Source organism: Phocoena sinus, chromosome 14 (genome assembly GCF_008692025.1).
Source record: "Phocoena sinus isolate mPhoSin1 chromosome 14, mPhoSin1.pri, whole genome shotgun sequence".
NCBI classification, from domain to species: Eukaryota; Metazoa; Chordata; class Mammalia; order Artiodactyla; family Phocoenidae; genus Phocoena; species Phocoena sinus.
In genome coordinates this window covers 32509385-32527133 of record NC_045776.1, presented here as the reverse complement: position 1 = coordinate 32527133, position 17749 = coordinate 32509385, and the positions used below count along the sequence as shown (strand labels likewise).

General features: G+C 35.1%; 1 protein-coding gene across 3 annotated transcripts in view; it reads left to right on the top strand.

Moving 5' to 3' along the window:
• PIK3C3 (phosphatidylinositol 3-kinase catalytic subunit type 3) overlaps window positions 1–17749 on the top strand; it is a 156866-nt gene that overhangs the window by 58764 nt on the left and 80353 nt on the right. For all 3 annotated transcript variants that reach the window (XR_004345351.1, XM_032602470.1, XM_032602471.1), the window contains exons 8-10: window positions 2791–2895; window positions 3701–3793; window positions 12061–12246. Coding sequence is in view for 2 of the 3 variants with exons in the window: in XM_032602470.1 (XP_032458361.1) it covers window positions 2791–2895; window positions 3701–3793; window positions 12061–12246 (384 nt within the window). In the remaining variant the exon portion in view is untranslated. The remainder of the gene's footprint in view (window positions 1–2790; window positions 2896–3700; window positions 3794–12060; window positions 12247–17749) is intronic.

Sequence of the window (17749 nt, the reverse complement as noted above, 5' to 3'; positions counted from 1 at the left end):
CAGACACTATCAAACTCGTAGAGGAAAACATAGGCAGAACACTCTGTGGCATAAATCAGAGCAAGATCCTTTTTGACCCACCTGCTAGAGAAATGGAAATAAAAATAAACAAATGGGACCTAATGAAACTTCAAAGCTTTTGCACAGCAAAGGAAACCATAAACAAGACCAAAAGACAACCCTCAGAATGGGAGAAAATATTTGCAAATGAAGCAACCAACAAAGGATTAATCTCCAAAATTTACAAGCAGCTCATGCAGCTCAATATCAAGAAAACAAACAGCGCAATCCAAAATTGGGCAGACGACCTAAATAGACATTTCTCCAAAGAAGATATACAGATTGTCAACAAACACATGAAAGAATGTTCAACATCATTAATCATTAGAGAAATGCAAATCAAAACTACAATGCGATATCATCTCACACCGGTCAGAATGGCCACCATCAAGAAATCTACAAACAGTAAATGCTGGAGAGGGTGTGGAGAAAAGGGAACCCTCATACACTGATGGTGGGAATGTAAATTGATACAGACACTACGGAGAACAGTATGGAGGTTCCTTAAAACAACTAAAAATAAAACTACCATATGACCCAGCAGTCCCACTACTAGGCATGTACCCTGAGAAAACCATAATTCAAAAATAGTTATGTACTACAATGTTCATTGCAGCTGTATTTACAATAGCCAGGACGTGGAAGCAACATAAGTGTCCATCGACAGCTGAATGGATAAAGAAGTTGTGGCACATATATACAGTGGAATTTACTCAGCCATAAAAAGAAACGACATTGAGTTATTTGTAGCGAGGTGGATGGACCTAGAGTCCATCATACAGAGTGAAGTAAGTCAGAAAGAGAAAAACAAATACCGTATGCTAACCCATATATATGGAATCTAAAAAAAAAAAGAAAAAATGGTCATGAAGAACCTAGGGGCAAGACGGGAATAAAGATGCAGACCTACTAGAGAATGGACTTGAGGACAAGGGGAGGGAGAAGGGTATGCTGGGACAAAGTGAGAGAGTTGTAATATATATATGGACATATATACACTCCCAAATGTAAAATGGATAGCTAGTGGGAAGCAGTCACATAGCACAGGGAGATTAAGCTCGGTGCTTTGTGACCAGCTAGAAGGGTGGGATAGGGAGGGTGGGAGGGAGGGAGATGCAAGAGGGAAGAGATATCGGCATATATGTATATGTATAGCTGATTCACTTTGTTATAAAGCAGAAACTAACACACCATTGTAAAGCAATTATACTCCAATAGAAATGTTAAAAAATAAAAATGAAATTGACACTGAATTTTCATTATAAAATCAAATTGTATTTTGCATTCTGGATATTTGAAACACACTAATGGTTACCTTCAAAATGGTTGAGAGTATTCAAGTTTTGTCATACTGGGACCATATTAACTCCTACCAAAATGGCAGGTAAATGAGATGTCTGTATATTTAGTGTATTTTTTTCTAAAGAAAACGCTCATCAACAATTACAGTTTTAATATTATGGATGCTGTAATTAAAAAACAAAGATCTAGGACCTCTGTCAACAATTTTTAGTTTTAAATGCAATCAAGGAAAAACAAAACAAAAAATTAAGAAAAAAAGCTACCCTCCTTACCCCCATGTTAAAAAATTTTAATTTGTAGCCCTTAGTATTAACTAAACAGAGGAATATATTTTAACAAACATTGAGTGCCGCTAAGCTGGTATATCACTGTATCAAACAATAAAACAGACTCTACAGTTACAGTTACTAGTACATGTATATATGCAAATGGACTGGTAGAACTGACTAAAAATCCCAGAAATAGATCCAAGTACATATGTAAATTGACGAAGGTGGCATTTCATCACTGGAGCATAGTGTTGGGGAATGAGCCATTTGGAAAAAGATGAAATTAAATCAAATCCACACATCACACCATACATAAGGAAAAACTCCAAATGAATCAGGGATTTAAATATTATAAAATGAAACCTTACTAGTACTTTACTGTCAGTGTAGGGAAAGACTTTCTAACGTTGAATCAAAATCCAGAAGCAACAAAAGAAATGATTGATAAATTTGACTATGTTAAAAAATTTGCATGGCAAAAACACTGTTAAGTCAAAAGACAGTTGACAAACTGGGAGAAACTCTTTGTGACATACATCACAAAGAACTGAATATCTAATACGTAAAGAACTCTTAAAAACTGAAGAATAAAGGACCAAAAAACCGAATTAGGAAAAAAACATGAACAGACAATTCACACATGAAAAAGTGAATAAAATAAAGTCTCTTAAGCAAAGACAGTATGTTCAAAACTAATGATTTTGGCCATAGGTAAAATAGTTAAGCATTTTGGTCATTCATTGTCCCTGCCCTCAGTTACTACTGGCAGTTAAACTCTAAGATGATAATACAATTATATCACGAAGTCACTAGTAGCTCATAGGAAGCGGGAGTGCTTTAATCTGAGTTGCCAGGGGAGATTTTGGAGTGAAGGTAACATTTGAGTGGGTAGAGGGTATAAAACCTTGAATACAGTGGAGAGTTAGAACAAGAAACTGGAATGGCATGCTCAAGTGCGCCTGGTGAAGCATAAGTCATGCTTACTTTCCCTATCACCACAAGATACATAGGAGACTAAAGTTGTAACACAAATAAAATGTTAAATATTATAAACTGGTCTTAAATAAGTAACTATTTACTTTTCTATTTCTAAGTGGCTGTTGAAACTGCTTACTGGTGAAATTTACATTGTTGCTTAATATTCTTAAATAATTTATAGGAAAATTTAGTTGAGAGCAAACACCACAAACTTGCCCGGAGTTTAAGAAGTGGACCTTCTGACCACGACCTCAAGCCTAATGCTGCCACAAGAGATCAACTGAATGTAAGAGAATTTATAAAATATTAATTTAAAAATAATTAAGTGGGTATTTTGGTTGCAACTGATGCGATAGCACATCACTTAAAAGTGATTCAGACACAGGTTAATGAACCCTATGTAATTTCAACAACTTCACATTTCTGTAGTTTTATATCATTTGGGGGCTTTCAGGAAATATATTAGCCCTAGAGACAGAACTGCAAATAGTATATGCTTTCTTGATATAGTGTTCTTAGAAACTGGCCCTAAGATACATTGCCTGAGCTTCTGCTGACTTAACAAGAGAAATGTTTATCATTTGGGTGTTTTTTTTTCTTTTCCTTTTCCTTGTGTGTGTGTTGGGGGGAGGGGACTTTTCCCCTCATTTTTATTTTTTTAAAATGTTTTATACAATTTTTAAGGGTTACTTTCCATTTGCAGTTACTACAAATTATTGTCTCTATTCCCTGTGTTGTACAATCCTTGAGACTATCTTGCATGCAGTAGTTTGGTGGTGGGGGGGAGCTTTTGTTATTTGGATTTGTTGTGTCTTTGGTTGAGGTAAGTTAGCTCTGCAATTACATACTTCTTTTTTTAATATGGAACTTGACATTTTTTTATCTTATCTTTTTCTCCTCTTATACTCTAATATACTTTTTGAACTGATAAATACAGCAAATTTAAGTCTTACTTGGCTGCATGTATATTCTCATTGCTTCTATAATAGTTCAATTATAGATATATTTAAATGAATGAAAAATTTTAAATGAAATATATAGGAAGATTTTTTTTATTTGACAAAAGTAGTTTTTTTTTTTCTTTGTTGTAGATTATTGTGAGTTATCCACCAACCAAGCAACTTACATATGAAGAACAAGATCTTGTATGGAAGTTTAGATATTATCTTACTAATCAAGAAAAAGTGAGTTTCTTGAGTATTTTCATATATCAAATTATCTATAAACTTTGTTGCTAATGAGCAAAATGAAGTAAAACTGCCATAGAAATACAGACTTATTGTCAAACTTGAAAAAAGAAAGGTTTATAGAGTAATATATATTGTTACTCCATTTTTTAAAAATTTAAAACACAAAGACACATGTACCTATTTGTTGATGTATAGACAATGTCTGAATGGGTTAAGTCAGAGAGACTTGGGCTCAGTTTCCAGCACTACAACTTATTCTTACTGGGTAAGGTGAGGCAAGTTGCTTTGGAAGGTTTGTTTCCTCGTTTTTCTAATTATGACAACTCTCCTTCACAGGTGAGATAATACAGATGAATAACCTGGTTGAGTACTTAATGCATAGTAGGTGCAGAGTAAATGTTGACTCACTTTATCTTCATTCTTCTCACCTCTTTGAGCCTGGGTGGCTGGCAAAAGATTTATGTTATTTAAAGAACTATAGAATTCTGGAGGAGATGTGGCTAGAGAGAGAATATGAGAAATGTAATTTGAAATGGTAAATTGAGTTGGTGGAATGGTATCCAGCTTGGCATGAGGATAGAGGCTAGGTCAGAACTAGACGTTTGCTTTCCATAATGAAACTATGGAGTAGATAAAGTTTCTGGAGAGAGAGAATTGGGATGAAGCACTAGACTTGAGTGTAGAGACTTAGTTTTGAGGCTTACTATTTATTACTATTTATTGTCACAAAGAAGCTTTTTGACTGCTTTAGTTTCCTCATATTTAATATGTCCATTAAATTATAGTGAACGTTAAGTCTCTTCTAGTTCATAAAATAGTCAGTAAATTCTTAGAACATAGGTTCAAAGACTGTTAAGGTATAATAATAATAACCAGCATTTATTAAGCAACCACTGTGTGTCAGGGATATTTGATATCCCACAACAACCCCACAATATAGGTATTATTGTTACTATTCTACAGATGAGGAAACCTGAGTCTTAGAGAGATTAAGGAACCTGTGCAGAATCAAAGCTTATAAATGCTGCTTCTTGATAGGCTCACATTTATGAGTTAGTAGAGAAGGTAGTCATAGAAAAGAGGATTATACAGAAAATATAGCATCATGCATGCCGTAACAGGAATTCTGAAATGCGTTGTGGGCAAAACAGAGAAGCATCAGGAAAATTAATATCTGTCAGGTATATAATTATGTGAGAATGAATGAATGTTTACAATCTTATGAGATTGTCTTTAGCTACTTTGTTAACTTGTTTTTCTGAAACAATTGTATTTCCTTTAGTCTCTAAAGTAAAGATAAAAATCCAGTTACAGCTCACTTTAACTCTTCAGCTTTTCTTCTTTATCTTTTATTGATGCCTTGGGAAATTCTTTGTAGATGAATCATATCCATTCTCTTTTATATCTATAACAAGAATGAGAGAGGAATTTTAAATTTGCTATAGCTTTTGAGTGTTATTCTCTTTATCCTTGCAAAGAAGGAAAGATTCATCAGCAGAAGCACAGGTTTATGATTTTTGTGTTTTATAAAAAGATTGAGTTAGTATCGTGATACTCTATTAAATGAATAACGTTGGTCACAGAAATTGCATCTTGAATGCAGCACAGTGCTGTCTAAAAATACGCAGTAAGATATTGAATTAAACGTGTTAGAATGTATAGGTTCAAGAAGCATAGAATAGATTTACAAAGCAGAACTCCCTTAGATAGAAAGGCTTCCAAAGAAAACTTTGTTTTAACAAGTTGTCACTTCCCACTGAAATTCAATTACTTCTAGATATGTGTAAAAGAAAAAATGCTCAAGTGATATAAAGTGTGTGACAAGTTTCATTTAACTAATTGATTTCAACTTTTTGAAAGGTAGGTGATGAAACTTCACTTCTCAGGACATATTACAGGATTCTTAAGATCACTAGAGTAGAGTGAACACTGTTTTTTGTTTAGGAAGCACTTTTCAGAAAGCCAAATATATATTGGTCTTGAAGTGACCAAAGGAATTATTAAAATAGCTACATTTGTATCTTTGTAATAATTTAAAATGGGTTTTGTAGAAAATAAATACTCCTGTACCATTGTCCTTTAATTTATTTATAAAAGAAATTGTTCAGTGCCAGTTTCTCAGGAACTGTGATTTAGGTTATTTGACAGTTGAGCCCTAAGGCTGAAAAGATTTCCTAGAGAGAAAGCAGTGCTCAGGAAACAAGTTGGTGGAAATTGGTTCTTACAAAGTTGTACTTCTTATTTATTTTTTTAAATAAATAAATAATTTAAATAATAATAAATTTGGTCTTTCCACCTATTTTTTTCTAAATGACCTGTCTTAAGTATTTCGGATAAAAAGCCCTCTAGTCTAGACTTGATGTTGTACCTGAAAAGTTCACAGTAATAAGTTTGTCCAACAAAATCAGTTGAATTTATGAAGTATTTTTAATTTTGTGGTCCATAGCATATAGAAAGTGACTCATCTTTGCAGAACTCAAAATGTGACTATTGTAACTTTTTAAATTCAACTTTAAAAAAATATTCAGCTTTTAACATGGTAAATGGCCTTTCTTATTAAAATGTTAATAAAAAATAACCGTTATATTAATGCCTTTCCATTATGCTTAGGGAACAAAAATAGTAGGAAGAGTCATAATGGTGAAGGTAATAGTGATGCACACTGAATGCTCTTATGAGGCTGCTTCTGAGACAGTGACATCAGGAAAATAATATTTGTGCCTCCTGGCAAGAAGTTGATGGCAAACCATAGCAGAAATGAATTCAATTCAGCAAGCATTTGGTATCAACTCTTGGCCTAGAGTTATTTAAGGCTCTGAGCTTCGAGGTATTATGTCCCTGTAAATTTCATATAAATTAAAACTGTTTTGGGGAAACTGTTAAAATTAAACTGTTTTGGGGAAAACCAAAATGGAGAAGTAGAGGATAATAACTGATAAAGGGTCACCATCTTATTAGTAAACAGTTAGGTAATTACTATAGTAGAGATGTGAAGGAGAACAAGATCAGTGTGCTAAGATATGAGGGAGGTTTTACAGAGCCAAGATTGGTCTTGAAGTTTGAACAAACTTTGATGGTCATTCTTATTTGATGATCATTTTTCATGGGAAAGAAAAGCATGAATAAGGCCGAGTGCTAGGTTCAGGAGACAGAAAAGTTTGTATGAAACATTCTTTAAATAGAAAAGGTGGAATCAGATTGTAATGAGCCTTGAATTCTGTGGTTCGGAGTTGGATATCACTGGCAATAGGAAACCCCTAAAGCAAACAGAATGTGTCTAAGTAAGTGATGTTTTAAGGAAGATGAACCAGGTGGATTGGAGCAGAGCTGAGAATGAAAAAAGAGACATAATTAGGAGGCTTATGTATGGATTTTGAGAGCTGTATTGGAGAGCAAAGGAAGGGGAGGATAATGTGTAAAATGACTTGGAGGTAATTCCCAAGAATTAGGCCTGAGTGACTGAAATAAGGAAATATGGCAAGTGGAAGGGGCAGAGTAAGGAGATATTTCATTTTTGAATATTTTGAATTTAAAATATTAGAATAGCTGTGATATGGTGATATAATAAGAAATCATATATTTGGTCTTCATCTCTGGTTCCTGGCACAGAGTTTCTAAAACCCTAGGAATTTCATGAGTAATAAGGATGAGAGGAGTGTCTTTTGTTTTTCGTAATAAGCCCCTTTCAACTATACCTGTATTTATGGTAATGAGGTGACTCTTGGAGAGTGGGGCTCATTGCCAAAAGAACCAAACCTCTGATTAGAGGGTTGGAATTTTCAGCCCCACCCTTGACCTCTGTGGAGGGAGGAGGAGAGGTCGTAAAGGGGCTGGGGATAGAATTAATAACTCATGAATGGCTAATGATTTAATCAATTGTGTCTACGTTATGGAATCTCTATGAAAACCTATAGAGCTTCTGGGTTGGTGATGCATCCATATGCCAGGAAGGTGGCACATTCCTAACTATGGGGACAGAAGCTCCTGTGCTTGGGACCCTTCCGGACCTCGCCTAATGTACCTCTTCACCTGGTTATTCATTTATATCTTTTATAATAAATTATATCTTTTATAATAAAAGATATATCATTTATATCTTTTATAATATATTTCTCTGAATTCTTTGTGCCATTATAGCAAATTATTGAGCCTGAGGAAGGGTCATGGGAACCCCCAGTTTGTAGCCAAGCTGGGCTGAAGTATGGGTACCTGAGAATCCAGTGTTTGCTCTTGGCATCTGAAATGGCAAGCAGTCTTATGAGACTAACCCCTTAACCTCTGCAATCTGCACTGAGTGTCAGAATTCAGTTAAATTGTAGAACACTCAGTGTCTGCAGAGAATTAGGGAATTGGTTCATGTGGACAACCCACACATTTGATGTCAGAAGTGTCTTGAGTAGAACAGGTTTTCCTTTAACATTATAGTAATTTCCAAAATTTAGTTGGTAGAAGTTAATATTAGAAATATATATGATAAATACAGTGTTTTCAACTCTGAAATGTGATCATGATTCTAAAAGTAGGAGATAATAATGAAGTGATTCTAAGATCAGAAAGGAGGTTAACAAAATATTTATTGCTATTAATATAAAACATGGTAATACATACAATAATGTTAACATTTGATGCTGGACTCAACAACAAAAATAGAACAACAATAATATCACAGTTGAAATAATTAACATTTATCAACTATTTATTATATATATATATATATCCTGTTTTAAGCATTTATATTCATTAACTTATTTAATTTTTACCACGACCTTATGAGATAGATCACTTAAAAGTTAAATAATGTGCTCTATGTGACACAGTAATAATTGACGGAGCTGGAAATTAAGATTTAAACCCAAACACCTTGGCTTAGTCTAAAGCCTATACTATCTATGGAAGCTCTAGGGATAAAATTACATTTGAATCCTGTACCTTTGTTTTACATAGGTCAATAAATCATCTTTAAAGGACCTGAGATTAAGTATCATCATTATTATCGCTGTCTTCAAATTGTTACACTTCCTTTCTTTCTCATTACTCTTCTTGTTTCCTCCTTCATTCTATTATCTCCTTGTTTACATTTGTAACATTTAGCATTATCAAGTTGTGAAATCTTTGTACAGTGTCTTAAGTTCCCTGGCAGCAGTGTATTCCGTAAATCTTACTAATAAATCTATAAATCTGAGAATCTGGGAGTTAGATTGTTTTGGTTGCTGAACTGAGTACATCGGCCTGCTGCAAGATTTGCTTATAATAAGTACATACCTGCACATTTCTATTAAGACTACTGATGTACTGTGAAATGGCAAAGCTTTCACTGTAGTTGTTTAAGAAGTATTGCTTTGTTTCCACATTCAGTCTAGAAATACATTTTGGAAGTGAAAAATAAATGCATAGAATAAGTTAGGAGGGCAGTCCATGTTTTTATATGGAGAGCGAGCACTGCACTAAATGGTGTGCAGGAGGTGCAGAAGAAATGGATAGCTATCCTTGGGGGATGCAGACTCCAGTTGTAGACATAAGAATGCCCAGAAAAGCATTTGGTAGTTAGAAGAGCATCATTTAAATGAAGATAGTAAAACTGAGGCAGCTACTAAAAGGAGAGCTGAAAGTTGCTGAAAACTGCCTGGAAAAGTTGAGATTTTGGCAAGCTGGCCTTAAAGAAGATGACACTAAAGTTTTGGCGAAGAGTATAAGGAAGGAAGGAACTCCTTGTAGATGGAAGTTAGACAGTCATTATAAAATAGGTTAGCTTGGTTGAAGCATAGAGGGGCAATGAGAGCTTAATGAGAGTCACAGGTTTGGATTGTGGTGAGAGGTATCAAGGAATGTTTTGAGAAAGAAGCCAGGGTTTAAAAAACAACAAAAATGGTTTCACTGTCTAAATGCAATGAGTACTTTGGAAATTAGTCACTGGAATTACTTAGGTAAATATTGGGTCTCTTTTGGTCAGAGATATTATAAGGTAAATTTCTGCTGACAGTGGAAGTTTGTGCTAATAAAATCACTTCCAGCTTGAGTGTCTGACAGTCTGTGAAATGATTAGAAAAGAAACTGGTGTTGAAGCTGTTAGCTAGAAGGCTGTGCCAAACTCTAGATGTTTGGTATAGTGAGAATCAATCTGAGGGGAACAACAGGAAATATTGCCAGGAAATAATTGGCCGGAATTGGGAATGGATTTGAGACAGGAGGGAAGTGGGCAGGGCACAACCATTAAAAGAATGATACAACCATTAAGAACAGGATACCACAAAAACTGGTTAGAACCTAATAGGCCCAAGATGGCAGAAGATTTGACTTCTGGGAGACCTTGAGCCTCATTATATACTCATTGTAATACATTAGCTAAATGACACACCCACAGGCGCCATGACAGTTCTGAGGCCAGCCATAAAAGGCCAAAAAGTGGGCAGTGGTCCAATTCCTGGAAATCTCTGCCCCTTCCCTAAAATAGTTGGAATAATCCTCCCTCCCGTTAGCCTATGAAATTACCCAGCCCATAAAAACTAACCACCCCCACATTTCTGGGCCACTCTTGCCTTTTGAGACAGACTGCGTTCTCTCTATGGAACGTGTATCTCCCATGACCACTCTCCTCAGACAGCCCACTCTCTGTGGAGTGTGTATCTCTCTAAATAAACCTGCTTTCACTTTACTGTGTTTGGCTCTTGAATTCTTTCCCATGCGAATCCAAGGACCCTCACTAGGTGGCCAGTCCCAGGGACTCACTCAAGACCTGGGACGTGACCCTCCTCTTGCACCCCATTTTTTTCCTACAACAGATTTAGGAAATAAGTGTTGGTGGAGTAATGGCTCCAAGGGGCATGGGCCTAGCTAAGTAGGAGATGCAGTGCCTTAATGATAAGGCGGAGCCATCTGGTGTAACATGCATAGGCTGGGGGTCAGTGGATTTAGATTCTGGGTCTAGCCTGTCACCATTTTGAGATGATGGGCAAGCCACTTCACTGAGATTATATACAAATTTGAGCACTGGACTAGATCATCTCCATAGTGCCTTTTTCCCTAATTTAGTTAAATTAAGAGTAAGTTAGGGAACGGGAATGAAGATTCATTTTATGTCATACTAACGAGTAATTGTGTTTTATTGTCCAAGTGAACATTTTTGAGAACTTGATTAGTTTACTAATGAAAATATTTTTAATTGGGCAGAGCAGGAATTTAAAATTTTGAAGTTATGTTTGTTCAAGAGATGAATTCATAGAGGAAGAGAAAAGAAAATGTCTTGGGATCAGCCAGGAAAGTGTTGCCAGTAGGGAGATCTGGCAATTGGGACTGCTTTTTATGGAAAACAGGTATAAACCTTTCTTTAAAGAGCATTTATTGTTATGCAGCCATTAATGATATGCTCAAAGGTAGTTTACTTACCCAACAGTCTTATGAAGACTTCGCTACCTTTCTAAAGAAGTGAGGCTCCAGAATGATTCTGCAAACAGCCAGCTGAATCAGAATATTTATACAGAAGCTGGAGCTTCTATGTATTTATCTGTTTTTATTATTGTTACTGTGGAATTTTTGTCTTTTTTTAAATGTTTTTTTAAATTGTGGTAAAAATCACATAATATAAAACATACTATTTTAACCATATTTAACTGTACAGTTCAGTGGCACTAATAAGTACATTCACATTGCTGTGCAACTCTCACCATCATCCATCTCCCGAATTTTTCACCTTCCTAAACTGAAACTCTGTCCCCATTAAACACTAATTCCCCAATAGTTACTTCTCTGTGTAAAAGAGACATACATATTTGACTTCATTTGAGTCCTTGTATGTGAGTATCTAGGAAAACCATTGACTCTGGGAGGTGTTCAAGAGTGGGGTTCTGCCCTTCTTGACTTTGGGCTCTCATTCACTGGCTGCAATCTCTTATGTCTCACATGCCGATGTTGTAAAATGAAGGTTTTCTCTAAGGTATCTCAGAGTTCGTGAGACATGCATCAACTATTTCCCTGTCTTGAGGTCTGCAGTGTTTTAAAATAACAAAAGCAAAATGAAGAAAAGCTGAAGAAAATTTAAAAATTCATAGTGGTTTGACCTGAAAAAAACATAGTTACAAGGAACATGATTTTTTTTTTTCCTCATTCTGCAGTGTTTTTCTAGGATTGTGTGTATACTGAACACTAAACAAAGTGTTTATGTAAGGAGTCAATCGTTGACTTTGTGACTCTGCCATCAAGTCCAAGCTGAGCTCTGCCTAGTCACCCTTGACCCTTTCTAATTCTTAAACCTTTTCTGATTTTAGGCTTTGACGAAGTTCTTGAAATGTGTTAATTGGGATCTACCCCAGGAGGCCAAACAGGCATTGGAACTTCTGGGAAAATGGAAGCCAATGGATGTAGAGGATTCCTTGGAGCTGTTGTCCTCTCATTACACCAATCCAACAGTGAGGCGTTATGCTGTTGCCCGGTTACGGCAGGCAGATGATGAGGTCCATTGTTATTCATTACTCTTCTTCAACTGGGTGCATTTTAAACTAGAGCCTGATTATGGACTCTGTGTGTGTGTGAGAGAGAGAGAGAGAGAGAGAGAGAGAGAGAGAGAGAGTGTGTGTGTATGTGTGTGTGTGTGTGTGTGTGTGTGTGTGTGTGTTTGTGTGTATGAGAGAGAGAGAGGGAAATTTTTAAAAGGGAACTGGATATACTATGTGTGTTTGCAGAAGCAAAATTAAAATATTCCTCCAAGGACTCCTCTGAAATGAAAATTTACTTCCTGACCTGTTACGTGATAGGCCAGTCTCTCCCAGGACATTTACCTGGCAGTAGAGCTTGTATTGCTCTGTCTGGAAAAAGGAATTCTAGTGAAAAATGGTTTAATGCAGTACCAGCTAGGGAATAATTCGGATTCCCTCTATCAGTCAGTCTACAACAAGCCACATTTAATTGTAGCCTTGAAAAGCCCTTGGGGCCTTTAAAGCATAGAGGTGCATGGTCATCATATTCTCTTTCAAACCCCTCCTTTAAACTTTGAGCTACTGACAATTATGTTTATATGTAGATTTTCTGAAGGTGGTTTTGAATCCTCTGGAAAGGAAAGACTACAAAATTATGGTGGCTATTTATATACATATAAGGCCACCAGGGAAGGTAGAAAACTCTGTTGACCCAAAACATTGCTGGATTTTGAATTTTAGTAATTTCCTAATAAGGTAGATGAATTCACTAATTTTTTTACTTACTAATTTTTATAGAGGGAATGTGTTCTCAAACATAACCTAATAGTTTATGCTAGCCTGCAAGGCTTATGGAATATGGGATGACTCTTCTCAAGCCTCAATATATATAGAAGTGCCGATCATTATTTTGAATTCGAAGTGGTATCTGAATTCCAAGAAGCAAAATGCAGCATTTATTAAGGTTGATAGTTGTATATGTATTTAATTACAATAAAATTTAAACACTGAAGTAAGTAGTATAGTGAATGCTCATACATAATTTACCCATCTTCAGCAGCTGCCAACTCATAGCCAATTTGTTTCATCTCTAACACCAATTATTCTCTCCTCCCCATTCCCTACCCTCCTCTAGATTATTTTGAGGTAAGTCTCAGATATTGTATAATTTTATTGGAATAGGATGTTTTTCACTTTGCTATCAAAGAGCAATTCCTAGCATTGTGATTCAGCATATTATCTTCTCTGTTATTGTTTTTACTATATCACAAGTAAAAAATTATTACAATATTTATTTAAAATAGTGAAATGTTTGTTTTGAAATTCATTAGAAATTTCACTTTAGTCATTAAGTCTTTATCTACATTTGACATGAGTCAAACAGAAAGGCCTCTGGGCTATAGTTAAGATAGTCCCCCTCAACATGGGTTCAGACTTTAAATAGAAATACTGTAAATCATTGTTTTTGATTGCCTGACTTGGTTGCCTTACAAGCTTAGAGGCTAAGCATTTGATTGTCTCTGGAGTTAACAGTATTCATGCAAGTACTGAACTATTTCTAGACCATTTTATAATTTTTGTTATGACGTAAAGAATAATGATAGAAATACTGCATGCATCCTAAACTGAAAAATATGGTTGTTAGTTTTGGGGTGTTTTTTTTTTTTTTTGCGGTACGCGGGCCTCTCACTGTTGTGGCCTCTCCCGGAGCACAGGCTCCGGACGCGCGTGCTCAGCGGCCATGGCTCACGGGCCCAGCTGCTCCGTGGCATGTGGGATCCTTCTGGACCGGGGCATGAACCCGTGTCCCCTGCATCGGCAGGCGGACTCTCAACCACTGCGCCACCAGGGAAGCCCTTGGGGTGTTTTTGAGGTTTGTGTATACTTAGCTTAAAAATAAAAGGTCTTTTAGTTCAGTTTCTACTGACTCTTCAGATGTATATTAAGATTTGAATTTTGTCTTTTCTCTGACTATGTACCTGTATGTCTTTGGGAACATATATTATTCTCACCTTGGTTTCCCATCCAAAAAATAGTGATAACAGCTGCTTATGTCACTTGACAGTTATGAAGAAAAAATTATCTGGGGCAGAATTTTGAAAATTGTACTCATACAGTTATGCTGAAGGATTGTAAATTTATATTATGTCAATTTTGTACTAAAATCATTCATGTTGTACCTTTCATTTCTAATCGGTTTAAAATTTCTCCTTGCTTTTGCTTTGTCTGTGGAATAGTATAACATTTATAGTTTTATAAACTTCAAATGTCTTTTGGTATTTCAGAGGATAATATAACCATATATTGGGTTGGTCAAGAAGTTCCTTTGGTTTTTAAGTAAAAGACACATTTTTCATTTTCACCAAGAACTTTATTGAACAGCGTATTCACCATTTTGTTCCACCACCATCTGCCATTTTTCAGGCAACTTCATAATTCCATCTTCCCAAAACTTTTTATCTTTTTGAGCAAAAAACTGTTCCAGGTGCCTTTTCCAGTCTTCCAGGGAATTGAAATTTTTTCCATTAAGAGAATTTTATAATGACCAAAATAAATGGAAATCCGAAGATGCAATGTCTGGTGAATACAGCAGATAAATCAGAACTTCCCAGCTATAACAGTTTTTGACTGGTCATCAAAGAAACATGCGGTCTTGCGTTATCCTGATGGAAGATTATGCGTTTTCTGTTGACTAATTCCGGACGCTTTTCGTTGAGTGCTGCTTTCAGTTGGTCTAATAAGGAGCAGTACTTGTTGGAATTGATCGTTTGGTTTTCCGGAAGGAGCTCATCATGGAGGACTCCCTTCCAATCCCACCATATACACAACATCACCTTCTTTGGATGAAGATCATTCAGCTTTTGGTGTGGTTGGTGGTGGTTCATTTTACTTTCCCCACGATCTCTTCCATTCCACATTATTGTACGGTATCTACTTTTCATCTCCCGTCACAATTTGTTTTAAAAACAGAACATTTTCGTTACATTTAAGTAGAGAATTGCTTGTGGAAATACGGTCAAGAAGGTTTTTTTTGCTTAACTTATGTGGAACCCAAGCAACAAAGTGATTAAGATAACCAAGCTGGTGCAAATGATTTTCAATGCTTGATTTGGATATTTTGAGTATGTCAGCTATCTCCTTCATGGTATTATGTTGATTGTTCTCAGTTAATGTCTCGATTTGATTGCCGTCAACTTCAACTGGTCTGTCCGACCATGGAGCATCGTCCAGTGAGAAATCTCCAGCATGAAACTTCGCAAACCACTTTTGACACGTTTGATCCATCACAACACCTTCTCCATTCACTGCACAAATCCTTTTTTGCATTTCAGTTGCGCTTTTACCTTTCTTGAAATAATAAAGCATAATATGACGAAAATGTTGCTTTTTTTTCTTCCATCCTCAATATTAAAATGGCTACACAAAAATTCACCAATTTTGATAAGTTTTTTTTTAAAGGCATACTTGATATGACAGCTGTCACAATACGATCTAACAAAATTGTTTTGAAAGAAGTTAAAGACAACTAAGTGCCACTAGAGCCATCTTACGGAAAAAACATGAGCAAACCTTTTGGCAAACCCATAATGATATATAATATAATTATATAATCATAGCATCAAAGATACGTCAAAGGTAACTTTGTCTAAATATCCACATCTTGGATGACCAAAAAACTTGAATGAAAAATATTGTGTTTTATATTTGGGCAGTCTGATTTTTTCAATATGCTGTAGTCCTTCCAGTAGCTAGACCTGCCAGGCCTTTATATGTGCTACTTCATCGTCCTAGTGGAGTCTTCCTGCTGTTCATCCTTAAAGCTGTAGCACAGACCTCAACATCTCTGAGAAACCTCTCTTAACCATTCCAGGAAGCAGATGGCATTTTTGTTTGTTTATTTCCTAATCCCACAGCATTTGGTTTGTTCCTTTACTATATGATATTATCATCTTTTGTTTTCTGATTCGCTTTGCTTTTAAATTGTAAACGAAATAGTAACATAGAAAGTAATATTCCTTTAACAACTCCACTTCTCCAGCCGTTTTTTATCCCTAGAAAGGTAGCCACTCTTATATCTTTTCATATATTTTCTATGCAAATTGCAAGCATATACATGCATGTATGGTATATATTTACACCTCTTTAAAAATTAAGAAAAATAGGAATATCCTATACATATTGTTAAAAACTTGCCTTATTAATTGAACAGTATAATCTTGGATATTTTCTCATCTTCAACACATATATTTGGTGTCCATAAAGTCTGGAAACAGGCAAATGAATATCAAGGCAAATGATGTCAAAGGCACGTTTAATCTGTAGGAAAGCACTGTGTTTTTAGACTTAATGGATACCTGTAGATGTACCTTATTCCTTTCAAAGAGCAGCATAATATTTTACTGCAAATTTATTTTATAATTTATTTAACCAGTCAGCTTCTTCTGGTAGGCAGTTGTTTTCTAATCTTTTGCTGTAACTATTTTAGTGAATAGACTTTTGAATATATGTTTTTCCATATTCTTGAATAAGTAGCTTACATTGGAATTATTGTCACAATATATATGCCTTTTACATATGCTTTTTTCTGATAATTCTTTGTGAACCTTCTGTTTTTATGCTTGTATCATACTTTTAAAAATTGCAGTTGCTTCATAATAACTTGAAATATATGATTGGATAAAATCCCTCCCTTTCTTTTTTTCTTAAACAATTTTCTTTATAATTTTTGTATATTTATTCTAAATTTAGAACAATTTTGTCATTTTCTTAAAACTCCACCAGAATCTTACGTGGAATTATATTACATTTATATATTATATTAGGGAAGATTAACATCTTTATGATATTAAATCTTCCCTCCTGGAGATACACAATTATTCCAGTCATAATTTTATAAATTTTTTTTCACATTTTAAAACATTATATTTATTCTGTGACAATTGTTACTATTATGAACTACCTCACCCCTTTTATCTCTTATTTCTGTTTGTTGGTTAAATGTAAAACTGTGTTTTTATTTTAATGTTTATATGTTTTATCTAATGTCTGTAGTGATGTTTCTTGATAGTTCTGTTAAGTGTTAGGTGGGTCCCTGTAATTTGTAGGTATAGCATCATGCTGTCTGAAAAACATTGATATTTAATATATACTATGCATGAAATAGATGCTGAATTCCTAATGTTAAACTCACCATACATTTGTAAAATAAATATTAATCAGTCTTTTAATATTTTTCTGAATTTGATTTGTTTAATGTTCTGTTTCAGAATTTTTAAAAGCCATATTTCTTACTATTGTGTGGCTCAAAAGGAGAGAGATTCCCCATTAGAATTTGAGGAAGAAGTAGCATTTGAGATAGACAATGAAGGAAGAGAATTTTCAGAGTTGAACATAAGTTTACATGAGCAATATGAGCAAAGGCAAAGAGATTGAAAAGTACAGGAAAAATAGAAAATATTTCGCTTTAACAGAAGTGTGGGATATATGTAGCTGTCTGGGAAGCAAGGTCAGAACCCATGTATCTAACTGTAACTGTCGAACT